This window comes from Trachurus japonicus, chromosome 14 (assembly GCF_045865225.1).
Source record: "Trachurus japonicus isolate A0001 chromosome 14, Traja_1.0".
In the NCBI taxonomy this organism is placed as follows: Eukaryota; Metazoa; Chordata; class Actinopteri; order Carangiformes; family Carangidae; genus Trachurus; species Trachurus japonicus.
The window spans coordinates 26,186,301-26,213,703 of NC_140920.1; the positions used below are offsets into that span (position 1 = coordinate 26,186,301).

Here is a 27,403-nt window from a genome sequence, read left to right on the forward strand (position 1 = left end):
AGCAAGGCCCACAGACACAGAGTCAAGCCGGTGCACTGTAACTACCACCAGTAGCATAAGATCAATGCCTGGAGAATACAGTATTCACTGTCACTATACAATATGTTTATATATATATATATAAACACAGGCACAATCATCACAAATATACAAAAACTGGGGCTGAACACAAATATGTTTCGTCCCAGTTTAAATAACCCCCTGTCTGTATCAGTGGTTGTACCGAGGGATTCATGTATATAAACTCTATATACACAAGTATGCGTGGTGTGTGTGGCAGGGACAGAAAGTTCTGCAGCCTATCCATCCATATCATTTGCTTCAGTATACTTCTGTGCCTGGATACAGACCACACAGGCAGGACCTGATTCCCATCATCATGACAACAGGGCTGCCGAGCAACCAATCAAAGCCCTCTGAGCTCTGCTCTGCGAGCTGATTGGTCTCTGGGCCTGCAGCCTGTTGTGGAATGCCCATCTTTAACCTCTCTGCTGCCATGCACATCGCATACACATCCTATATTTTTCTCAATGCAGATTACAGCTACGTGTGTAATCCTCTTCTCAGATATGATGTCACGCCTCTGCTGACTTGATACTAAGTTGCGTGTGATGATGACTGGAGCATCTGAACACAATGTATTCCTGTACATATGGCAACAGAGGCTGCAGCTTCACAAATGGGCCCTTGTATGCTCCTCTGATGTAATCAATCATATCATGTTCAAGAAGAGATAGTGTCTGAAATGGAAACATCTGTTGTAGGCTACATAAGTGGACTTAGGGCAACTGCCAGGCTGTTTGAGACCGAGTACAGAAGCAGTGAGCCCCCATTGAATTCACTGTAGGCTATGTCTGACTGATCATCTGGCATCTGCACTACACATACTGTTAAACCTCACATCATATTATATAACCATGTAACACCAAGGTGTTTTATTCCAGGTCATGTTTTACACACCACAGGCATTCATTATTTAATCATAGTATTTTAATTACTGTTGTTTACTACGGTTGTTTACACTCCTGTCAGCACACTTAGGGCAAGTGCACAGATTTATAGACAGACAGAACATCTTCCAAAGATGTGTTGTTGTTCTAGGGGGAATATGAAACAGTTTTTAAACATTGTCTGTGAGTTAACGACCGGCTATTTATAGTGGAGGCCAGATTAAGACTGAAACTGTTAATCAGGTTAGGAGCTCAGTGACTCAAAGTGTATAAGGCCAAACACAGACACACAGACACACAGGGCGGAGAGAGAGAAAGGTCCAACATCTTCCTCCACATCCCTGCTGTACAATGGACCAGGACTCGTGTTGTGTTCACAAGCATCATGTGCATGTCTCTCTCCATCCAGACCACATACCAGCGCTTGCACTTGCAGTGGGGTCGCCCCGCAGAAGCACAGTGTGAGCTGAGAGAGAGGGGGCTCAGCTCAGTCCCTCTGCAAGGTGCAGCAGCTGCACAGCATCAACAACTCTCCCACTGTCACACGTGTCCTGTCGCCGCGGTCCGGGCTGACTGCACCGCTCCGGCTGCGTGTCGACTCGTCTGCTCCCTGACTCCTTCGCGGTGTGAAGGGAGGTGATTCTCCTCGCCGCCATTTTTAGGGAACTGCCTATCGAGGAGAGAAACTTTGCTAGCTAATGCCTCCCGTTAGCCGCCGCCTAGCTGGCTCGTAGCCCCCCTCGCCTGGCTGTCCGTGGGGACGGTGAACGCCTGACAGTCGGTGGCCACGGCAGCTCGCCTCACGGTGAATTATCGTCGCCACCGGCGTCACTGTAGGTGACAAAACGGTTAGTGCTTGAGTAAACAGTTTAGGCAGACCTGGAGCACCGTGACCGTCCACACAGGGCAGGGCAAATGTGCAGTTAGATTAGTGAATTAGCGCTGCTAACCAGGAGCTAGCGGCTTCACTGTGATTTCTGTGGACCGTCTGTGATTTAGCGCCCGTCGCTTTGCTCCGTCGGGTTCACGCCGACCGGACTAATCTGTCGTCTACACCCGCTGCTCAACCCCTGAGGACTCATTTCGACCAGGTGAGTTGGTCGCTAACTTTAGCTTTGTGCTAACCACCGACGGGTACCGTCAGGTTTGTTGTCTGCTGCACAGACACACACACACACACACAGACACACAGACACACACACACACACCGCAGCCGAGCCTGGTTCAGGGAGGTTAGCTCCGGAGCTAGCCGGCTACATCGGCTGCTCAACCAAAAGTTGCTGTCACAACTTGTCTGCTCTGTCCTTACAGTCTATGGCTCTGTCGCATCGACAGATCTCAGTCTGCCTCCCCGGGCAGCTCCCCTCGGCTCTCGTTAGCCTACTGGTGTTTACTCTGGATGTCAGCGTTAGCACATGAGCAGGTGATGCCAGTGTGGGGACAGCAGGGACAGCGGGCTGGACACCGAGTGGTTAGTTTTGTTGTAAATAATGGGAGCGGACTGCTTTTCCTAAGGAGCGTTAGCTAGCTACGTTATCTTGCTAATCCGCTTTATGCAACTATAGTTGCAAGCGGTGCCACTCCCTCGTTTTTGTTTTTGTCCGCTGTGGCTGAGCGTGAAGTGGAGCCCGGAGCTCCGGAGGTGTCTGTGCTGAAGTTTGCTTGTATCTGCCGGGGGACATCATGAGTCACACACCGTCTGCATCGCCTGCCGTGTGACGGTAGGTGACATTGGCCGAGCTCCCTCTGTGTTTGTGGCACCTACTCGCTCCGGCGCTGTGTTTACAGGCGGCACCGGCCCGGGAGCCGCAGAAATCATTGCTGTGGACTGAGCCCGTCGTGTGGAAGCGACAGGTCGGCTCGGCGTGTGTCGGCCGCGGCTGACGGCTGTTTTTTCCAGTGTGTGCGCTGACTGGCGTGAGTCGCATTCCTCAGTTTTTCAGTGTTGATATTGCGTAACACTGGCGATCACTCAGCGAGCCACTCTCCCGCTGGGCTTATCTGTGACTTCGCCGCTTAACTTATGTATGACAGTGGATCACACAGACACAAGGGGTTTAACATAGCACCGTGGATGTGGTGAAGTCATGCATAACGTCTGTGTTGTGACATCAAGTTTACCATCCATCTAGGCGATACGCTGCGCTCTGCTGGAGTAATCTGTCAGATCTGATGCCCATGCAGGGCTTGGTGGCTCATACACACATACACACACACGCACACAAACACCTACACATGTATTTTTATGTGCTATATGCACCGGCTCCGCTTTGTCGAATAACCACCGCAGTATGAGCAATCCACCTATCTTTGTTATTGTCTGTGAACAGACAGGCTTCATGGTGATGCGGCCAATGAGCTCCATCTGAAAGGCAGGTACAACTTGTCCCCTCTTACTCGCTTAGCACAGATTTCTGCCTCGTCTCTGCTTTCCTGTGTGTCGATCTGCACACCTGTCATTTGTTCATTTATGCCTCTGCATGCTTGTCACAACAACATGGCATTCACAGGCAGGAACAGCCCCCCTTGTTTACTTCCAAGGGCTTGCTGCTTGCTGAGGAGGATGAGGATGATGATGAGAAGGTACGCAGCTGTTGTTGGGAATACAAACATCTCGATGCAGGAGAGAAAAGTTGTGCGTTTTTGTGTCAGTGTTATATCAGGGGGTGCTGAATATGGGCACACACACTGCATAATGGATTTAAGTGTCTCCTAGGAAAAATGGATTAGACACTGGAGCAAAGCCTGTCCTGTTTGCTGAAGTCTAGTTCCAAGTCAGCCAGCCACTGCAGAACAACACTGCTTCCACAATATGATCATTTGTTACTGATTAATGGCAGACCACTACCACATCCTCATTTCTATTGGATCTTCTTTTTTTTTTATTTTTAGCTGGCAAGACAGACAGCTCATAAGATGACAGTGATCCTCAGGTTATGGCTGTGTTGACAGGCCTGACTGACAGGGGCATCTTTGGTGACACGCCACTTCAAAAGATAAGAGATACTGTGTGAATTTATGGACTTGTTTCTGAAAAGGAGTTCCTGAGCATCTGCTCCGGGTGTTTGAGGCTGGCCGCTGAACAGTTGGAAACCAGCAGCATATTTGATGAGTCAGACTGAGAGCAAGAAGAAAAAGGCAGAGGATGGGAACAACCAGGAGACTATGGCAGGTGATAGACAGAAGACTTTACTGTAGAAGGTAAAAAATATATATATCAAAAGTGAGGGTCTGCCTTTTTTTTTCTTTTCATTTTCTAAATTCGTATTCGATTTTCAATTATACACATACAACATCAGCAAACACCTGCCATTTTTTAACCTGTAGGATACACGTAAACATTTTTAACATTTATTCACAGTCCAACTTTAAACAGACAGGTGTCTCTCAGATTGAGCGGAGCACTGAGGTGACTTGAGGTGTTTGGATGTTGGTGTGTCTTGTTGGCTGAGAGAGTTGTTTGAGTTGATTTTTTTTTGTCTCTTATTCAGAGAATACTCAGTGTGTTGTTGATGCCTGTGAGATTTATCCCAACAGGAAGAGGGCAAATGGAGCTCCGTGAGAGAAATGGGATGGATCAAATCCTCTTAGTGTTCGGTCACTCCATTCCTATTCCTCTGTCACCATCATCTCTGTAGCTGCACAACTCGAGATGTGTTGCTGTTGTTGCTGTTGGTTGGGTAGCTTGAGAGCTTTCACTTCCTCCACTCAGTGAAAGCCACAATCTGTAATCAGTCTGGGAAGCAGGAGCATGGACACCCCACCCTCCATCTTGGGGGACAGAAACAAAGTATCTGAGCCATTTGAACAAAAGCACAAATGTAGGTCATGGAGTCAACGTTATTTCTGTGCAAACAACTGAAATGTGGTTTTTATCAATGATTCTGAAAGTAGAGATACAGGGAATCCATCTTTCCTTTGTCGAATCCAATTCCTACCTCCATACCAGAATCAAACATAGATGACGTACTGCCTTTTATTCCTGTACAGTTTAAAATACGTCGACCTCACTGGACCTGATTTGGGTAGTTTGTGTTTAAGGTAGTATGAGTCTACATACTGAAATGTTCTTTTTTTTGTCTTGTGAACACTTTGTTAACATGGTATTTTTTTGTAAAGTTAATCTATATTCTTACAACTTAACAGCCAAGAGGCTAAAGAAGGATTTTATGCGGACCAGTTTCATCTGGCTGATACATGATCATTTAATAAGACGTGTCAGCTCAGTGCGTTCCTCCTTAAATTATTTAGCAGTACAGCATCGAGCATCTTACTGAAGGACATTTTGAAACTATTTATGAGAGTATATCTATATATATATATATTCTGGATGATGAGATTGTGTTTTAGGTTGACACATTCAGGGTTGAAGTCTCACTGACTTCAGTTGCACGTGTATAAAAGATTCATAACTAATCCAGGAGAGTCAGGGAGTCGTCAGCCTGACCAGCCAAGATAAGTAAAATATAACTCTGTAGATGTACCATAGTTGTGTAGAGGTTTGAAGTATTTAAATGCGACTGTATGTTTATCGAGCTCAGTACTTTTAGAGGAACGATAACTTATTTAATCACACGAGCGGCTGTAATAAAACCAAGAGCTGATGGGTAAAGTGTAGCGCTGGAATCTAATAAATGATGGTGATCATATTTGCATTATGTAGTTGTTTAGACGGTCAACAGCAGCTCTTAGGTTGGGATTTTAATTGGCTCTTCCTTCAGCTTCAGCTCTTTTGTATTTCTTCCCCATCCTCTCTCTGCATTTTGATCAACCAGCAGACAGCAGCATCGCTCCGGAGCTGCTCTCTGTAGCTGACCCTGCGCTGTGCAGCTAAGAGAGTTTCATGATCGGGATCAATAAAGTATTTGATTATTTATCATCCCTCTCCGTTTCTCTCCCTCTTCCTGTCCGTGACACTCTTTGCTACTCAGCTTTGTGTATCGGCTTGCCTCTTCATTAGGCTTCTTGGTGATTTTTACAATGCAGGGGAAATCAATTGACATAATACATCAAGAGAGAATCTGTTGTTTTTTTTCTTTTCTTCTTTGAGCAGTGAAGCAAAACAACTTTCACTGCATTTCTTGAACACACTGTTCCCAGGGATAATGTGAGTGTGTGTGTGTGCACACAAACATCTTGCGGTCCAGTCCACCTCTCCCAGATACAGTCAAGTTACTTAATGTTAGTGCCTTAAATAAATAAACACCTGATTGCGTTTTATACATAGGCTACTCTGTATTATCTACTACATTAGTTCATATTGTATATGTGCTATACCATTCAGACAGAAGAGTCCAGTCTCTATCTATACCCACTACTACTACTATATCTATATATATATCTATATCATCAAGAAGAGAAGTCATTCTCTCCTGAACTGAATTTTTCCTATTGAAGTAACCAGTTTGTACATGGACACTTATTAAGGCACCAAAATGCTCTAGTGTGTGTGGCCAAATTTAATAGATGTCCATAGAGCATGTCCACAGATAGTAAGACAGGGCAACATTGGCGCTAAATGTGTACGTATCAGAATATTACTATTGCCATCACAATTATGGCTCCAAAGCATCTGATGATGTTCCGAGGCTCCAGTCTTTGTCGTTGTAGATAAAGTTAGTGCGGGGGTGGGGGTCGGTGAACTTGACCTCTCTCGTCCCCACCGTCCTCACCCTGTATTATTGATAAAATGCTGAGAATACACAAATTTGGGTGGGTGTAAGTCTGGTGACTTTGCCACTGTCAAATTTAGAGGGGGCTTGAATTGTTCCAAAAACTATGATCTTTGACAAGGTATAGGCTAGTTTGCTGATATTGCATTGTCCATTCAGTTGGTACACCAGTGAAAAGCCCCCACACACAGACATCTAACAACACAATGGACATCAGAAAACTACTATTACATAGATTGGCAAATTAGAAAATAATGTAGTAACTAACTACCCTGGAATCAGTAATTACTAGTTAACAATAATATTTAGCCTGTGATTGTAGGGTGGGTGTCCCATCGCTACCTCGAGTGTCTGAAGAGTCAACCGGTGCCGAGGAGGAAGTACAATCACATGTTCAGTCTCTGAAGTTCAGGAAAAAAGTACAGAAAGTTATGACTCTACATTTTGTTAAAGTTGTTGTATTGTGGCTGCTGATGTTGATGCTTTGTGCAGACTGGAGTAGGTACGTCAGCACAAAAAATACACCAAAACCCCCTGTACACTGACAATGAAGTCTCTCATACACGCACAGTGCTATTTTAGTCCATTTATGTCAGTGGACTTTAACTTTCTTATATTGTTGTTGGTGGTGGTGGTATTTTTGTTATAATTTTATCAATCTATTTATTCTCAACACGGTACATTCACTTTTGAAACTCTCATCCGTGGAGAGAAACTAGTGCGATCGCAAGAAAAAAGCCAGTTGTTGTTTCCGGCAGTGTGTTTGATTAGTGGGTGGTGTGGTTCTGCACAGCTCTGCCTACTGAGAGCCATGGTGAAATTTAAATGACGATTAATCATGCATCTTTTTTGCCTTTTTTTAATAATGAAAATTTTGTGATGTTTGAGACAATCTCTATCCCTATGCTTATGTAATAATCAGGACTGAATTCGACAAAATGTGAATGATCCTGTTGATTTGTATCCAACATAAAACGACAGCATCTGTTCGTGTCCCAAAATTTGTTCCCAGCAGCAGTTTTTTTTTCCTTTTTCTTTTCTCCACCAAGATATTTGTTGTCCTTGAGAGCTGTATGTCTTTGCAGAAGAGTGTCACTCTCAGTTTTTCTTCTCAGCCAACTGGAGAGCTTTTTCAGCAGGACAAACCTTGTGACATTCAGCCAGCAGTGTGGTTTTTTGGTCCAGCCGGCTGCCAGGCTGTACTGATAACTATAGCCAGCAAGGTTAGCGCTGCTGCCAGCCCCAAAGATAAGCCCAGAGGAGGAAAGCAGCATTTTACCCGCTGAGTGTGTCTGTAATGATATCCATGTGCTGTTTGGGTATGGAGAGGGACTTATTGCCAAATTCAGATCGGTTGAATACATGGTGGTGAGATGAGGTTTAAAAAGGCTAGTGTGACGCTTTCCTCTCTGTAGGTGCACGTCCTGTCAGGCACCAGGATGGAGCTGCTCTTTAACCACAGATCAGACTGCTTGAATGTAATCTGTGTAAATGAACAACACACTGAGTATAGCCTACATGTTTGGATTTCGTAGAGCAGTTTGATACTCTGTGAGACAAATAAGTTTTTTGAAATACGAGTACATATTCAGAGAACCATGGATGCACATATGTTGGGTGTGTGTTTTATTTTTTGGAAGTGGAAGCATTTTTGTCATTACTATCTTAAAGTGAAATGAGTTATTTAGTAGCCTAATTATGGAAGTTTGTGCACCCTGAAGTAGCACTTCATAATCCGTCCATTGGCAGATATCTAGGCTTAAAAACATTTCTCATGATCATCTCAGTGTCTTTCTGTTGTTGATTTAGGAAGTTTCACCCACTCCCCTTGCTGATCTCTTCAGTTTCTCAGATATTTTTAGTCCTTCTTGCGCACACACACACGCGCGCAGCATGTTTAAGATCTATCTACAAATTTCAGTGACGTTCAGGTCAAAAGACTGTGAGGTCTGCTCCGAAAACTTCAGCTTGTGTTTCTTGAAGTAGTTATTGGTGGGTTTTCTGGTCTTGCTTTGGCTCACTGCTCCGCTGTAGAAGCCAGATTCCTCAGTTTCACTTTCTTGACTTGACTGCATGATATTTTTTATCCAAAAATAGCTGATATTTAATGGAATGGTATTTCTTCAACCCCAATGCCTCACGGTTGTCAAAGGGGTGCTTATTAAGAACCGACATAGTGGGGTGCCTAAACTTATGTTACATAATATGCTACATTTTCCGTTTCAAAAAAGAAATGTTTCCTCTTCCTTTTAATGCCTGCTTCATTCAGGGGGTGTTGCATTCTTGTCTTTTTTGCTTCTCAATTCACCAAAATTTGCAAAACTTTTGCACACAGCTGTTCAGACTCTGTATAGTACAAGCCACAACCTCCCGATGACTCCACTACATCAAAGCTGTGTCACCTGTATCATACGGTATATTGGTGGTAAATGCAACGATTTAACAATTCTGTAACTGTCTCTTTGTTTTCTGTAGCAGCTTAGGGTGCAGAATTACAATACATACATAATATGAGAACACACACAGGATTAACCTAATGTGCACGTTACATGAATCGACAACAGCGCAATTGATGCATCCAGTTTGGAGCGCACAGTAAATGTGACCCCGGGTCGTCTAATTGATCCTGTGATGCGGCTCGCCCCTCATTACTGTAGGCCACCTCATAGCAGCAGACATGAAATCAATCTCTGAGCCGGGATATTTGCATTGTCCGGTCGCTCCGGTAGCGTACACATCTGCTATAATCGCTGAAGCCATCTGAACCGATGCACTTGTGATGACTCAGCAATTAGCAGATTATGTTAGTCAGCACTTGACTGTGCGATCAGTGGCTAAAATCACTGTGTTCAAAATACTTAAGGAGCCTCTGACCTTTCTGAACAAACTGTGTGTTCTCCCTTTAGTCTAGTGTAGCATCTTTTAATGAAGCCCTCAGTCACATCTTTAACCAACTGAGTGGTTGTTGCGGTACAGCAAAGTATTTTGTGTGGCAATATTGTATCAATACACAGATGGCAAAATTTGGATTTTTATATAAATAGTATTTTTTTGGCACTAGAAGACCTACCTGTGTTGGTCAGTCTGCCTGTTTGACAATCCCATTTTGCAAGAATATAATAATATAATAATGAGATGAACAGACGGAGAGCTTAAAGGAGACATATCATAATAATAATAATAATAATAATTTTTATTTATAACATGCTTTTACAAGTGCTCAAAGACACTTACAGAACACAATAAAATATAAAACAATGTGGAATAACTCACGATTAAGATACATAAACAATGTCGAAGGTTTAAAAAGACATAAAGAAAAGAAAAAAAAACAGTTTACAGATTAAAAGCCAGTTTAAAAAGGTGTGGTTTTAGGCGTGATTTGAAGATGTGGGGGTCTGTACAGTCTCTGATGGGTTCATGCAAGATCTGGGTTGGTTACCTTTGTTCCCCTTATTCTAAAAGTCTCAAGTCAGTTGCATTTATCACTGGTGTCTTCAAAGTCCCACCAGCTAATCCTAGTGTGCAGGATGAGGATGCTTTATCATGTCCTTGCTAAGACCTGTCCTTCTCCCTCTCCTCCCCCTCCTCCTCTCACCCCTCCTGTCCATCCAGGTGCCCATGTGCTGATTCCTCAGGCCCATCCACTACTGCAGATGAATCTTCAGCTGCTTTGGCGTAGCTCAGCACCCAGATAGTCCCATCCCCTTTGCGTGGGCGATACGGGACTCCATCGACCAGGATGCCCTCCTCTGTAAGGGCAGGGAGCCTGAAGGACCCGGAGGTGGCCGAGCTTTTCTTCAAAGAAGACCCAGAGAAGCTGTTCTCAGACCTCCGAGAGATCGGCCATGGCAGCTTTGGCGCCGTCTACTTTGTACGGCAACTACACCTTCACTCTGACTCACACTGACACACTGCACTTGAATTTGTGACGCAAAAAAAGAAAAAAAGTCTGTTTGGTTAGCTGCTGCTGTGTTCCTCTCTGTGAATAATGTAGTAACTCAAGGCTACTTGGCTTGCCACTCGTACGTAAGCAGCTGAGTCTCATACATATTATATTTTTGATTCACTAAGCTTACAGCATCCCAGATTTTGTCTCACAGTTTAAAAAAAACAAATGCTTCTTGATCCTCAGTAGAGAACAGAAACGATTTATACGAAGTTATTTTACCAACCCACGGTGTTACAGCGGAGTGATGTGACTCACCCCGACTTTTTGATCTGACCTTCGCTCTTGAACGCTGCACGCAGTGTGGTTAAAAATAAGTAGAAGAGGTCCTGAAAAACCACATTCCCCGATGAGACAAAAATGTGCTGAGAATCACATGTCCTGTACGTTACGGCTGAAAAGTCTAACTAACCACGCACTCTGTTTTCATCAGGCACGGGATGTGCGCACAAATGAGGTGGTGGCAATTAAGAAGATGTCCTACAGCGGCAAACAGTCTAATGAGGTGAGACGAGACTGATGTTCATGTACGGTGTGATGTCATCAAATACAACAGTTCAGACTTGACCGTAAATATTTATACGCAGTGCTCTTCAATGCTTGTGTGCATTGTCACGTCTTCATGTAATTAACAGTAGTTTAAGCCTGATTGGACTAATGTAGAAAATGATGATGCTGTCTTTAGTGCGGCAGCTGAAAAGTGAAGACTCAGCAGCACCACAGCAGACTACTGTGATAAAAACAGGCACCATTATGGCCATTTCTCTTATGAAATGAAATGAAATTGCTTTGTTTTTCCCCACAAACGGCTCCTGTTTAATTATGTATGGTATTTGTAGCTTCAGCCTGTGGGTTTAAGGAGCATTAGGGTTTTGTTTACTCTTTTGCTACACGAGTTGGTTTAAAATTTGCAAACACTAAAAAGCATATATTACCCAATCAACTCACTTGCTATTGTTTAAAGGGATAGTTCAACATTTTGGCAGATTGGCCCATTGCCATAATTCCTATAGTTTTGGGAGTAGCTTCATTACCTTTAATTGTTGGTGCAAGCTGTTTTTAGAACAGCGGAGCAGAGCCGTGAGCTGCTCAGAGCTTCGCTACGGGAATTTCTTGGTTTCCCTCGTCAAATTCATCAAATACAAAATCCAACAACTCCAAAACGCTCTGGTGGACAAGTTGTGACCTGCACATTCACCACGCTATGAGATAATAACAGGACGTTACGAGACAGAGTTGTTTTCGAGGCTTGCCGAAAAACTGCCCCAGACGGGAACATGCATCAGCGGTTTTGCATGAATTTATTTGATGAGTTTGATGAGGGAAACCAAGAAATCCCATCAGCCTCTGTAGCGTAGCGCTGAGCAGCTCACAGCTCTGCTCCGCCGTTCTAAAAATAACTTGCACCAACAATCAAAGGTAACGATCCTACTGCTATGACTATAGGGATTATGGCAATGGGCCAATTTCCAAAAATGTTGAGCTATCCCTTTAAGATTAGTATTGCTCCTCTGTGTGGATTCAACCTGGCAACCCACACAAACATCAAGTCCTGGGAGGAGGTGTTAGACAGCTGCAGGTTTCAACACTTGCTGTCAGTGTTGTATTTGTTACTTTGACTTGGTAAAAGCTACTGAAGAAATAAAATGTAAATAAGATATTAATATTTTAGTTTGTGAATGTATCAAAGCAAGACCTTTGTGCACTGTAATACAAGTCCCATCAGTGAAGTTTTCAATTTCCCCTACACGATTTTGATATATCTTCAAACACCAAACATTTGCAGTGAATTTAAATGATGATGTTAATGATGTGGAACATAATATGCTAATATAAAAAAAACAGCGATGAACAAAGTGCTTAGGTGTGAATCCCTCTTGTAGGTTTAACGTCAGGTAGTGTAAGGCCAAAATAAAGAGTCACTGGACCACGGTGTAAATGTATCTCTTAACCTCACGGTCTCAACCAGGTCAGCCCTGTGTGCTCACTTTCACCGTTGTCGCCCTAGATACGGCTCATGACTTCAGATTAGCCATAATCAGATTACACATAATCTGTGAAGAGAATCAATGCATCGCCTGGTTTTATTTTTACACCCTGTGTCTCTCCTCAACAGAAATGGCAGGACATTATAAAGGAGGTGAAGTTTCTCCAGAGGATCCGCCATCCCAACAGTATAGAGTACAAAGGCTGTTACCTCCGTGAGCACACAGCATGGGTACGACACCCGCTCTCATGATAATCTCGCTCTGTCGACTGTGTGTACGGGGCTGTATGTGTTTCTACATTGTTGTTGTTGTTGTCTCTTGTTTCTAGCTGGTGATGGAGTACTGTCTGGGCTCGGCCTCTGATCTGCTGGAAGGTGAGTTTTGTCTGTTTTAACCCTTCCACAACAGATCAGGTGTAGGTGTGGCTGACTGTACCATACTGATGTTGCTTTTTTTCTCCCTCAGTTCATAAAAAACCTCTACAAGAAGTAGAGATCGCTGCCATCACACATGGTGCTTTGCAGGGGCTGGCCTACCTTCACTCCCATAATATGATCCACAGGTTAGTGATTTTTTTTTTACACGAGCGGTGTTGTCGTAACCCCCACTAACCCTGCTCTGACACGCATCTCCTCTCATTTCTCCCTCTCAGGGATGTGAAGGCAGGTAACATCCTGCTGACTGAGCCTGGGCAGGTCAAACTGGCAGACTTTGGCTCCGCCTCCATCGCCTCCCCCGCCAACTCCTTTGTGGGAACGCCATATTGGTAAATGAGAACCCAGAGGATTGAGCTTCTCTCCGTTCAATTGTTGTCTTATTTTCTGAACAGTCTGTAATTGAGCGTCTGCTTAAAGAATCGTCGATTCATGAAATGGATCTGTCTGTGAAAAGGATCTGCTTCCATTTGCATATTCACAAACAAGTAAAGAGCTGCCTGCTGAAGTGTTAGGATGCTTCGCTGCTGTGAGTGCAGCAAATCCCTCACGAGGAGGGAGGGTGGGGTGGGGGTGCTGTTTTTTATGTTATTTATGCTGCAGAGAAACTACTTAGATGAGTCATGAAAAACACCATTATTTAATCCCAAGGAATAAAGTGACAATAGCTCTTTTAGTTTGGAGATTTATAGTAAAACAGACATTCCTTTTTATGAATGTGATTGTGAAGCTTCCTCTTTCTTTTATTCATCTTCCTCTGCTTCTCATCTCCCACTTTCTCCTCCTCCTCCCCCTCATCCAGGATGGCCCCGGAGGTGATTCTAGCTATGGACGAGGGCCAGTATGACGGGAAGGTGGATGTCTGGTCCTTGGGGATCACCTGTATAGAATTAGGTAGGGGACACCACTGTACTCCATAGTACTCTACACTATATTTAAATAGAGCGTACTCTGTGAACTGACTGTCACCAGGAATCTAGTCCTTTCATCCTTTATAAACACAGGATTTACTGTCACAGACACATCGACTGACAGGGATTTGAACGACCCCTCGACAGTTACATCAAATTAAACGATATTTTTGCGAGGTTTGATTTAAGGTCCAAATGAATTTGTGGTTTTTTATGAGCGCAGCAGTAAAACAGGCCATTATTTCTTTCTTCATTATATGTTTATTGTGAATCAATTATTTTGACAAGAGGGTAGAAATGCTGATTGTTTGTGTTTGTGTTCCAGCGGAGAGGAAGCCTCCCTTGTTTAACATGAATGCAATGAGTGCCTTATACCACATAGCGCAGAACGAGAGCCCCACACTGCAATCTAGTGAATGGTAAGGTGGCACACAAATTACACACATACCTAAACACTCACACACTTGTGTCATTTCGATAAGAACAAACGGTTCGCTTTGCTTTGGAAACATAATTGATCCGACTGCAATAAATTTCTACTTCTATGGAAGTTATTTAATTTACCCATTCCCCTAATTGATCATTAATTACTATATAACAGAAATACAAACTCCATGATTACTAATAACAGGTACAAACACTGTGATAATCTGGAGTTTTCACCGTGTCACTGCTCAGCTGACTGGCTTTGCTCAGTATGTTGAAGGAAAAATAAGACACTGATGTGTCGTATGCAAACATCAAGGAGGCTCACACTGGCCCAGCTCTATCACCGCTTGGCAGATCAGATCATAATCAGTTTTTTCTTCAACCTTCCTACAAACCCTGTCTGCTGAGGCAGGCTGCGGCCACCCACTCAGGCAGGAAGTGGAGCCCCGAGGCCAGAGAGTCTCTAAAGGACTGTGTCGAGTGCACAGGTTGGAATGTGTCACGGGGAAAATGATAACGGAAAGGACAGCGACGCACCAACACCACAGAGGTGTGGAAGGGGCCGAGGAGCACGGCTGGCTATAAAGAGAAGAACATCTAGGCAGCATCATGTGATGAGGACAAGGCCAGTGAGTTCAGCCTGTTCTACAGCAGCTCTGACAGACTCACACGCTTCAGCTGCAGCTTCTTCAGCAGTATCTCATCCTCCTCAGCTGCATGTCTTAATGAACATGAGGACAAACGCTGGTCAAGAAGACGGAGGGGCTTTGCTTGCCAGAAGACTGGACTCACCCAGGACTGTTGTGGAGAGATGCAGGACACGTTGGACAACACCAACCGCCCTCTCCACATTATTCTGGCAGATCAGCCAAAGTCAAATAATGCTGTGCATCCTCATTGGCCTCAGGATTCAATTTGATTATGATTCATCAGTCTACGATTCGGTTTGATTCAATTATACGATGCATCTCGATGTGTCACATCCTCAATTTTCTATATTGCCACACATGGCTTTTTCATTATTTAACATAAATAGTCAGATAAATATGATAACTTCTTATTTACATAAAATAAAATAGAAAATATAATTTAAATGCATTTCCACAATACAGCAGCTTCCTTGGAGTCTGAACACACAAAAAAAGGCCTAGCCTGTACTTAAAGGTGTACTTCATTCTCAGAAACAAAACCAACCTAAATCTTGGCATTGTGCTTTAAAATAAAATAAATCACAGTCTCTGTATGTGAACAACATCATCAAACTGTAATTAATTATTTGAAAATCGATTATGTGACATAGCTGCATCGATTCAGAATCATCCCATGAAGAATCTTAATGCGTCTTTGAAACGATTATTTCCGGCGCCCCTCATGTCAAAGGAGATCCTGCCACCAGACTGTACAACACATCAGCCGAAAGCAGAGGCTCTTGATTTAGGCTATCTATCAATCTACATAGCAATATATGTGTATCTATGTGTCGATTCATGATTGGTGTTTTTCTTTTTTTAATCTTATCATCAGCCTTTTCACAGAAATGAAGTGGTCAACTCTGATCCCTCCCTACACATTGTCCATTGAGGAATCCCTAAAAATACAAAAAATATGTGAAATGCTGGTTCACTCTTTGTTTAATGGGCAATATTATAACTATGCCAAGAAGATGGTGTTAACATTGGTTAAAGGATATCTGCCTTGTTTTGTTTTTTGACCCTTTGTCTCGTCGTCTTGTTTTTTTTCCAGGACGGATTACTTTAGAAACTTTATCGATTCTTGCCTTCAGAAAATCCCCCAAGACAGGCCGCACTCCGATGACATGCTGGGTGTAAGTCCACGCACACACTGTACACTTCCACACGGACACAGACAGAGCAAGGTCAGTTTGTTAAGATGGGAGATTGACAAGCCCTCTGGTGATAAATCTCTCTCTGATGTTTGAGCTCTAGTCTGTCCTCCATAAGCTTCTATTTTGATTCACTAATCCTCTGCTTCCGGATTCACACACAACTACAACATGCACGGACACAAATGCACACACACGCACGCACACATACACACAGCCCAGTTTTGTTGAAAGAACACAGATGTAATTACTGTAGAGATGTGACTTCTCCATCCACTGTTAAGTAATTGAGCAGCTGTCACTTAGCCCTCTAATGGACTGACTATTGTTAATGGAAGCTGGTCCTTAGAGTATGGAAGCCCTGTTTACCGTGTCTTTCTTTTTTTAACATTTTATGGGCTAAAATTAAGGTCAGAAACATTTTGAGCTCATAAAGGGACCACAGGTCCAGAGGCGTAGATGTTCAAGAACTCAATTTTACATATTTATGATGACAGAAAATAGGAATTTGCCTTAAAATGTTTTCCTGTTGAGGAAAAAGGTGGTTGAGCTGACAGTCACAGTGTATTACAGGATATATTTAGACTTTTTCTGCATCTAGAAATCAAGCGACTTGCTGGGAACCAGTAAAGTTGGTGTTTAGACATAAATGTATATGTGGCGCATTTGTGCCCTGTCATTTCCGAAACATTTTCCGCCACATGCAGCATGTTAATGGACATCTGTCAGCTCTGGTTGGCTAACAGGAGACACAGTCCGGACAGGAACAGCAGAAATAGTAGCAGTAACAACGCTAACCAAAGCTACATGCTACATAGCTTTTGCAGGTAGTGAGAGGTGACTTGGGTTTGTTTTTTAACCATGCACATGGACTCATCAGAAACAGGACAGATGTTTACCTTTGTTCCAGATGTATCAGATTAAATATACCAGCCACAACACACAAAGTAATGACGTGAGCTGTCTGACCCTTCCAGCTCACTGTGACTCAGAAACCTCTCTGTCAAAGACTGTTAGCACAATGATTCATTTTTCCAGCTTTTGTATTGAATTGTACTATGTTAAATCATGTTAAACCATGTTTGTATTTATTATGTTTAAAAGGTTCTTTTACGCCACAAATGTATTCACAGTAACCTAGAACTGTAGTTGGAGAATGCCACCCCACAAGCGCCTGGAGGGTTTTTTCAGCATTTCTCCCTCACATTGTCTTGGATTATATGCTGCATCTTTTTTAAAGGGATAGTTCAACATTTTTGCAAATTGGCCCATACTCATTGCCATAATCCCTATAGTTTTAGCAGTAGGTTCGTTACCTTTATTTGTTGGTGCAAGCTATTTTTAGAACGGTGGAGCAGAGCCGCCAGCTGCTCATAGCTATGCTACGGAGGCTAATGGGATTTCTTGGTTTCCATCATCAAACTCATCAAAAACACAATCCAACAACTCCAAAACGCTCTGGTGGACAAGTTGTGACCTGCACATTCACCACGCTATGAGATAATAACGGATCGTTACGAGACAGAGTTGATTTAGAGGTAAAACCGCTCATGTACGTTCCCTTCAGGGACAGTTTTTCAGCAAGAAGTCTTAGCATTTACCTCGAAAACAACTCTGTCTTGTAACGTGCCATTATTATCTCATAGCGTGGTGAATGTGCAGGTCACAACTTGTCCACAGGAGCGTTTTGGAGTTGTTGGATTGTTTATTTGATGAGTTTGATGGGGGGAAACCAAGAAATCCCATTAGCCTCCATAGCATAGCTCTGAACAGCTCGCGACTCTGCTCCGCCGTTCTAAAAATAGCTTGCACCGACAAATAAAGGTAACGAACCTACTGGTATGACCATAGGGATTATGGCAATGGGCCAATTTGCCAAAATGTTGAACTATCCCTTTAACTTTTTTGATATGTGAAACAAACAAACAAAAAAGATGAACGTTTGAGTGTGCTCTCTGGATCCTCTGTTCATTGACCTGGCTTGTCCTTCCTTCCCTCGCTCCTCTCCAGCATGCATTTCTGCAGCGTGAACGTCCCGACTCGGTGCTGATGGATCTTATTCAGAGGACCAAGGATGCAGTGCGAGAGCTGGATAACCTGCAGTACCGCAAGATGAAGAAGATCCTCCTTCAGGAGGCCCACAACGGACCCACGGCAGAGGCCCAGGATGGAGACGAGGTTCGTGAAATCAGATTACAGTACCAGAGCTGGGACGCAACAAAGATTTGGGGTGTAGGGTTTTGAGGACAGAAATACATTTTCTACTTACATGGTATCCCGCCATGCATATAAAATAAGTTACTAAGCATGCACTGGTCTGCATGCATGTCTGTCTGTCTGTGTCTCTTGGTCTTTCTCGTATTCCCTCTCTGGCTCGTTCTCTCTCCCTCGCTGTCTCTCTCTGTGCTCTCTCCTCTCCGTCTCCAGGAGCTGGAGCCTGGCGGGGGTCGGACAGGGACGGTGAACAGCGTGGGCAGCAACCAGTCCATTCCCAGTATGTCCATCAGCGCCAGCTCCCAGAGCAGCTCCGTCAACAGTCTGAACGAAGCGGCCCAGGACAGCCGCAGCGAGCTGGACCTGATGGAGGGAGACCACACCGTCATGTCCAACAGCTCCGTCATACACCTCAAACCGGTGCGTGAACGGACTCAGACACACACCTGTTTACAGGACGTCTCAGGAATTATACTGCAATATTATCAATTAACGGCTCACACAGTTTATAATTCTGTGTGGCTCAGGTCGAAGCTGTGTTTAGTGTGAGAATGAAACTAATTTTTTTGGCCCACAAATTAATTTTGTAAAATCCTGCATTGATATTGATATTGATATAGTTAAAGAAGATGGACATGTACCATTCAGGGAAGTCATAATGATATTTGCTACTCAGAAATTTAAGACCTAGTTGTTTTGAGATTGACCCATACTAGGGACTCTGCTGTTTTATCTTTTACATCTGTCTGTTATATGTCCTTCAACTTTATGAAAGTTTAATACCAAAATAGTTCGGGGTGTCCTTCTCGTATGAAATTGAGGCAGCAAATCATCACATTGTTAAAGGGATAGTTCAGCAGTTTGGCAAATTGGCCCGTTGCCCTATCCCTATATTCTTAGGAGTAGGTTTGTTACATTTAATTTAATTGTCGGTGCAAGCTATTTTTAGAACAGTAGAGCAGAGCCATGAGCTGCTTAGAGCTACGCTATGGAGGCTAATGGGATTTCTTGGTTTCCCTCATCAAACTCATCAAATACATAATCCAACAACTCCAAAACGCTCTGGTGGACAAGTTGTGACCTGCGCATTCACCACGGTAGGAGATAATAACGCAACGTTACGAGACATAGTTGTTTTTGAGGTAAATTCATGCAAAATCGCTGATACGATGGGCCAATTTGCCAAAATGTTGAACTATCCCTTTAAAAAAGAAAATATCAAATCTGTTGATTTCTTCACAACCTTTCATTTCAGAAACAGACATTATGCCAGGATTCATGTGTCATGTTGTCGCTCTCCTTTTCTGTCATTTGCTCCCGTATCAGTTTATACAGCAGAGGAGCTGGTGTATTAACACAGAGCACAGGAAGTCGACTCAAACTCCATAACAATCAGCTTTTTTCCAAAATAATAGAAGTGGGCAGGAACATGTTGTTAAGAGTTAGACAGAGCACTTTCATGTCCTAATGTTTCTGTACAGATTATATTTGAGTCCCTTCTGTTCTGCCTAACTCTCGTTCTCGCTCTGTCCCAGTTGTTCTTGTGTCCCCAAAGCTTCCTTTTTTGTGTGTGTGCACTGTTAATTACTGTAAAAAAAGAAATAGTTTGTTTAACAGTGCTGCTGTATGTCTCCAGGAGGAAGAGGAGAGTTTCTCTGGGGAGCAAGCAGCCAGCAGTCAACCAACTGAGCCCCAGGCAACACCAGCTCAGGCCCCGAGGAAACACTACCGCAACAGAGAGCATTTTGCCACCATACGCACAGCTTCACTCGTGAGGACACACTTACTCCTCCATATAACTCACTTATCTTACACTTACAGTATCTCTTTTACTTACTCAGTGAAAGTGTTTAACAAACTCCACATCCCTGTTGTTACACCAACAGACAGTCAATGTCTTTCTACCCATTTACAAACATAATTTGTGATTTATCTGAATGGGAATTGACCGTGCTGGTTCTCTCCACGTCCACGTCCTGCAGGTGACCCGCGAGATGCAGGAACACGAGCAGGACTCTGAACTGCGGGAGCAGATGTCAGGATACAAACGCATGAGACGGCAGCACCAGAAGCATCTGATGGGTCTGGAGAACAAGCTGAAGGGAGAGATGGACGAGCACCGCCTGAGGCTCGACAAAGAGCTGGAGAGTCAGAGAAGCAACTTCACCCAGGAGATGGAGAAGCTGCTTAAAAAACACCAGGCAGCCCTGGAGAAAGATGTAGGTGGATGAGCAATTTAAGACTAAAGTGTTATTTTAAAGGAAAGGGGCTTTTTCTGTCTCTTACTCAGTATTTGTGTTTGGTTCAGCTGAAGACCTTTGCCAACGATGAGAAGAAGTTCCAGCAGCACATCCAGGTGCAGCAGAAGAAAGAGCTCAGCAGCTTCCTGGAGTCTCAGAAGCGCGAGTATAAACTACGCAAAGAGCAGCTCAAAGAGGTAACACACCTGAACCACACACACACACACTCTGTTCATACTCAAGTGGTTTCAGCTGAAACAGTTGGCTAAACGCACAAATAAAGATGTATGGGTACTTATTTAGCTGTGTAGATATTGGTGGTATGGTTTTGATTTAGATTTTTAAAATCCCTGTCCTGTGTAGTTTTGAATTAGATTAATTCACTATGGTCACTAATAGACCTGCTATTTTCTCTATTAATTTGTGATAAATAAATTGATCTTTTAGTCTGTAATTTGAAAATGACAAAAATACCCATCAGACAGTTTTTTCAGGCCCAGAGTACAGTAATGTCTGCAGGCGTCTTGTTTTGTCTGATAATCTGTCAAGAAGCTGGAATCTTTGAATTTGTAACAACTGTGCGTGAAAGTAGTTTAAACAATTGAGTTGCCATTTGAGGTCAGAAGGACTCGACAAAATTACAGCCGTTACTTTGGTCCGGACAGTGACTCCCGACACTTAAACCAGAGTTGCTTCTATACTGAAGAACTCTGATGAGTCAAACTTTAGGATGTCTAACCATCATAACTACGACACCTGAAACGATAAACACAGCGGATCGATTGAAAAAAATTACCGCTCAAGTGAATTTACTTTCATTAAAAACAGGTTCTCAAAGACGTATCCTCAAGATTTTTTGTGGTTCTGGTAGGTCATGCATGATGTACATGCTGACAAACCCAGACATGTCAGACCTGTATGGGCTGGGAGAAAATCGCTTCGTTACTTTTGTCGATTTTAAACTTTGGTGGCTCTGATCTGAGCAAAAAGTCCGAATTGAGCATTAAGGCTTGCAGTGTGAATGTAGCCTAAGTGCTGGCAAACTGAAATAATACTGTGTGGCAGGAACTGAGCGAGAACCAGTCGACTCCCAAGAAAGAGAAGCAGGAGTGGCTGTCCAAGCAGAAGGAAAACATCCAGCACTTCCAGGTGAGACAGTCGGTTGAATGTGTGTCGACAAAAAGTGATCTGCCACTAATGAGGTTTGACCCTGAGGAATTTAATTGTCAAGACAGTTTGAATATCTCTATTTCAGTGGTATTCAAGTGTGAGATTTTATATTATTATAATGCCATAATGTGTGTGTGTGTGTGTGTTCTCAGGCGGAGGAGGAAGCCAACCTGCTGAGGAGACAGAGGCAGTACCTGGAGCTGGAGTGCCGGCGCTTCAAACGCAGGATCCTCATTGCCAGACACAACGTAGAGCAGGATCTGGCCAGAGAGGTTTGAAAAACATGCACAGACAAGAACCCAGCACCACCAGCCACGCAGAATAATCCAGTTTGACTTTTTTTCTTTTCTTTCACCCACACTGTGCATTCTCTGCTCTTTTTCAGGAGCTGAACAAGCGGCAGACACAGAAGGACCTGGAGCACGCCATGCTGCTCAGGCACCACGAGTCCATGCAAGAGCTGGAGTTCAGGCACCTGGGGACGATCCAGAAGGCCAGGGCCGAGCTGATCCGCACCCAGCACCAGACGGAGCTCACCAACCAGCTGGAATACAATAAGAGGAGGGAGAGGGAGCTGAGGCGCAAGCATGTCATGGAGGTCCGACAGCAGCCCAAGAGCCTCAAGGTGCAGGAAGTGATGAAAGGAGTTTCTGTGGATGTTGTTCAGAGCCTGACCCCGTAAAAACACGACACAACTCTCAACACACAGTGAACATTTTCATTTTGTTTCCTTCCTCAGTCCAAGGAGCTGCAGATCAAGAAGCAGTTCCAGGAGACCTGCAAAACCCAGACCAAGCAGTACAAGGCCCTCAGGAACCATCTGCTGGAGACCACGCCCAAGTCTGACCACAAGGCTGTGCTGAAGAGGCTGAAGGAGGAGCAGACCAGGAAGCTGGCCATCCTGGCCGAGCAGTACGACCACTCCATCAATGAGATGCTCTCCACACAGGCTGTGAGTACCTGGAGGAGGAAAAAGAAGAACACTATGTCTCAAAGGTTTATAAAGGGAAACACCTGAATGATTATCACACAAATTACAAACGACTCCCCTGTCCCCATGCCAGATTTTATCTGACCTCCCCGGTGGGACAGTTTTTGGCTTAGCCAGAAAATCTAACATCTTGTTCCTACCCTCAGTAACTGAAAATGTTTTTCCACAAAACTGTAAAGGAGCCAACTTTCTCAAATGAATTGATCTTCAATTTCTGCAACAGGGATTTTGTAGTAAAATAAATTCTACATTTAGCGAAATCTTTATTCATAACGGTCCCGTTGAGACATTCTTCAATTTGATTTGTTTTCACTAAGAATCAGGTCATTTAATGCAAAGAGGTTGATACTCAATACAAAATGAGTCATTAAAAGTTATTGAATTTGGGAAAGCCAATGTTAACATAGTTCCTCCTATTTTATTTTATGTGTCAGTTCCTATTTGTTTTCAGTGGGTCCCACATAAATGTTATGAAACACCAATCTGTGATCATTTTAAATCTAATACAGGATTGATTTAAACATTAGTGTCATCCTTTATTGATAAGACTAAGTTATCTCCTCACCAAAATAATGGGGCTTACAATTAAAGACATTTCTCTCTTCACGTCTCTCCTTCTCTTTCTCTTTCTCTTGCCTGCCCTCAGCTGCGGTTAGATGAAGCCCAGGAGGGCGAGTGTCAGGTCCTGAGGATGCAGCTGCAGCAGGAGCTGGAGCTGCTCAACGCCTACCAGAGCAAGATCAAGATGCAAACAGACGCTCAGCACGACAAGGAGCGGAGGGAGCTGGAGCAGAGGGTCTCTCTGCGGAGGGCTCTGCTGGAGCAGAAAGTAAGAAAGGCTCTGGACTCAGTCTAGTGACAGTAGACGCTCAAGTAGTGTTTTTTGGTTTTGGCCCCTCTTTAATTGATGTTGATAGCTAAGCAGGATTTGGTTACAGAGTGCTTTACATGAACATTACCACCAGAAGTACAGACGGATAAAAGACACAGTAAGCATCCAGATCACACTCTTCAACTTAGCCAATGTTATGAGAGCCCATCTTTTAAATATAGATTATATTAGGGATGTTCAATATTGGATTTTTTTTCTTTTTTAGTATATTTTTTGGCTTTTTTTGCCTTTATTTGATAGCTCATAGTGAGATAGACAGGAAAGGGGGAGGCAGAGAGAGGGGGAATGACATGCAGGAAAGGTCTGCCCAATGCGGGACTCGAACCGAGGACGCCTGCGTTGAGGACTGTAGCCTCTACATGGGGCGGCCGCCTTAACCACTGCACCACGCACTGCCCCCAATATTGGAATTTATGCCGACATCTGATATGCTGATGCTGTCCAACACTTAATTTCCGATTCTGATAACGGCCGATACAGATATGCAGGCTTTTTTGTTCCCCAAAACTAATTAATAACATATCTCTCATTGGAAATTATCACATTACCGTATGCCTACTTTTATTGTGATGCCCCACTTGATGCACTCCACAAATTAACATTCTTTATTTGTTTATACACACACACACACACTGGACGCTACAAGTGACAGACAAACAGCCAATCATTTATAGGAATAGTTCACCAAAAAATGAAATTCAGTCATTATTGACTCACCCTCATGCTGATGAATACTCTGGAGTAGTTTTTTATTCCTCAAAGTGCATCTGGAGACCCGGGAGGGGGGTTCGTAGTCCAACGAAATCCTTATATGAGAGTCAATGGCGAGCGCCCGACACAAAAAGGTCCATAAAACTACACAATACTCGTATAAGGATTTTGTTGGACTACGAACCCCTTACGAACTTTTAGGAATAAAAAACTACTCTGGAGTATTCATCAGCATGAGCGTGAGTCAATAAATTAATGAATGAATTTCATTTTTTGGTGAACTATTCCTTTAACAGCTGTGTAGTTTGGTTGCAGTGTGTTTGTTTACAACAATAGCTTGTATTTAGAACACATGGACTATTATTGTGCGTCTGAAGCAGCGGCAGCAATAATGAAATAGTGAATTAAGAAAAAGCGATACCGATATGGACGGATATTACAGATTTATGCTGATATCGGGTCAATATTATGGGACATCCCCTTTAGTTTAGATGTTTAGTCCACACACTGAGCTGTTGTTACGTCTTTGTGCCGGAGCTCATCTGTTCTCCTTGTTCATCTCCAGATCGAGGAGGAGATGCTCGCCCTGCAGAACGAACGCTTGGAGCGGATCCGCTCCCTGCTGGAGCGCCAGGCCCGAGAGATCGAGGCCTTCGACTCCGAGTCCATGCGGCTGGGCTTCAGCAACATGGTGCTCACCAACCTGGCTCCCGACTCCCAGGGAGGCTGGGGGGGAGGAGGAGGCGGCGGCGGCGGTGGAGGAGGAGGAGGAGGTGGAGGAGGCCAGGGGGCTCAGGGGGGAGGCCACTGGCCCGGAGGAGGCGGAGGAGGCGGCCACCATAGCCACCACCACCAGGGGGGCTCCAGCTCGCAGCAGCCGTGGGGTCACCCCATGCTGGCCGGGGGCCCGCCGCCGTGGAGCCTCCACCACCCCGGGGGAGGGAGTCAGAGGGGGAGTGGGGGCGGCGTGGGGGGGGTGAGGAACAGCCCGCAGGCTATGAGGAGGACGTCATCAGGGGGGAGGAGTGAACAGGGCATGAGCAGGAGCGCCAGCATCACCTCCCAGATCTCCAACGGATCCCACCTGTCGTACACCTAGACACACACACACACACACACACACACAAGCAACACATTCATTGTCTTAAAGTAAAATTTCTGTGCACCAATGTAACACTGTACAGAGACACATACCATGCATGCACCACACATTCTTCACACACACACACACACACACACACACACACACACACACACACACACACACACACACTCGTTATCTCCCACAGTACTGGGCCCGGGTCCAGCTGAGCCCGGCTCGTCTCCCATCACCACTGTTCTCTCACACTGCTGCAGCGGCCTGTGGAAACCCACCTGTTCTGAGTCTGATCCAAGATGGCTGACAGCCACACACACACAGTAGTGTCATTTTTACTGTAGCCTAGAGTGCTATTTTATGTGTTTTTTATATTTGCAATGTTAAGTCTCCGTTGCCATAGACACAAAGTAGTGTATTCACATTATCTACCATAGAGTTTATGATCAAGAGTTGTTTATTCGCAGTATGCTGTTTTTCTATGCTGTTTTGTGGTAGCACGATGCAGTGCTTTATGGGAAAATTCTGCACTCGGTGTGTGCAATTTAAAAAAAACAAACATTCAAATATTTGTCCTAAACCACTCGCAGCTCCAGATTTAAGCACAGACATCTTAACGAGAGGAAGTGTAATGAGATTATTGTTTATGTGCAGTTCAGGAAAAGGCGAAGGCAGCAGGTGGCAGGAGGTGATGTAGGGGTCCGACCTTAGATCCACGACTGAGGAGTAAACGGTGTCGGAACATGTCGGGACAGGTGCAGCAGGGAAATGGAGAAGGAGAAGAGAACAGAGGTTGTGGTAAGTGAGAACCGGTGGGGATCTCTGACTTCATAGCAGTAGCGCAGGGACAGCCATTGGATAGCTAAACGTACGCAAACGTGTGAGTCCAGCCAAAGCGACCTCGCTGAGAAGCCGATCTTCCAGCAGAGAGGCAGTGACACGACCGCGCGCGGTGATTTACTGAAACAATCCTCTCAGTCCTAAATGCCACACAGTCACTGTGCGCTACGAGCAGGGCTGCAAAGATGCCAAAGGTAAAGGTGCTGAGTCAGACCTGTTGTTGTGACTATTCATGCCAATATATTGTTATGGTTTCAATGAGATTGCGCTTAGAGATGTCAGGGGAGGTTCAGTTTACGCCCCGCCCCCCCCTCCGCGGCCAAGTAGGTGCGTTTTAAGCCGGACTGGAGGAGAGGAGGAGACGTTTTCCTGTGCACGCTCAGCCTTATTGGTTCAGCTCTTTGGGTTTTCCACAGGCCGCTGCCCCTTCACTCACACCTGCTCCGTGGACGGCCAGTCGGAGGGATACCGATACTGAAGCCTTATGAGTCCACAGCCCTCACGACAGGGACGGGTTTTCAGCAGCACTTAACCTCTACTTGAATAGTTTCAAAACTGTGTGTTCACTTCTCACTTGTTTGCAGCAACGACCCGGTCTAATCTGGCTCCGTCTTAGAGATGCACTATGCAGTTAGAAAAAATAAAAGAGAGAAAGACAGAGAGAAATGTTCTCTGACAAATTGAACCATGCCTGTTGGCCTACCTCAAGAGCACTCAAGCTGAACTTCACCACAAGGTGTCGTGACTTGACAATGACTTGCACTTTGGCACAGGCCTTTACCCACACTAAACATATATACACACACACACACACACACACACACACACACACACACACACACACACACACACACACACATACAGTAGTTATTGTATATTTTCTATTCCCCCAGTCAAGCAGTATGTCCCTTTGCACACTTGGATGATGAATGCATGTACAGGGTAAAACTTAGTGAGAGTCAGATTGGGACATGAAAGTGAAAAAATAGGAAAAAAAATCTAATTTTTTTTTTTTTAAATAGTGCACTTAGTTGTGAGCTGTAAATGAGCAAACACACTCAGTTGGTAAGTTG

The 27,403-nt window shown here is 44.2% G+C and overlaps 1 protein-coding gene across 2 annotated transcripts; it reads left to right on the forward strand.

The window, feature by feature from the left end:
• The first annotated feature begins 1,289 nt into the window (after positions 1-1,289).
• Positions 1,290-26,976, forward strand: taok1b (TAO kinase 1b). Of its 2 annotated transcripts, none has more exons than XM_085798624.1 (21): positions 1,290-2,041; positions 10,238-10,496; positions 11,005-11,076; positions 12,688-12,789; positions 12,888-12,933; positions 13,025-13,121; positions 13,212-13,325; positions 13,796-13,887; positions 14,230-14,323; positions 16,077-16,158; positions 18,187-18,354; positions 18,604-18,810; positions 20,027-20,161; positions 20,373-20,609; positions 20,699-20,827; positions 21,696-21,779; positions 21,953-22,072; positions 22,186-22,425; positions 22,540-22,752; positions 23,438-23,620; positions 24,960-26,976. In XM_085798624.1, the coding sequence occupies exons 2-21, from the start codon at positions 10,365-10,367 to the stop codon at positions 25,491-25,493; spliced, it is 3,081 nt and encodes a 1,026-aa protein (XP_085654750.1). In that variant the 5' UTR covers positions 1,290-2,041; positions 10,238-10,364; the 3' UTR covers positions 25,494-26,976. The 2 variants fall into 2 exon arrangements, with proteins under 2 accessions (XP_085654750.1, XP_085654752.1); XM_085798626.1 differs by lacking the exon at positions 1,290-2,041 and adding an exon at positions 2,460-2,671.
• The last annotated feature ends 427 nt before the right edge of the window (positions 26,977-27,403 follow it).

Bases quoted from the DNA above. Each gene is read 5' to 3' on its own strand.
- taok1b (XM_085798624.1), top strand. From the start codon at position 10,365: ATGCCCTCCTCTGTAAGGGCAGGGAGCCTGAAGGACCCGGAGGTGGCC. The intron at 16,159-18,186 runs GTAAGTCCACGC...GCTCCTCTCCAG, and splicing joins ACTCCGATGACATGCTGGGT to CATGCATTTCTGCAGCGTGA. The intron at 20,610-20,698 runs GTAGGTGGATGA...TGTTTGGTTCAG, and splicing joins AGGCAGCCCTGGAGAAAGAT to CTGAAGACCTTTGCCAACGA.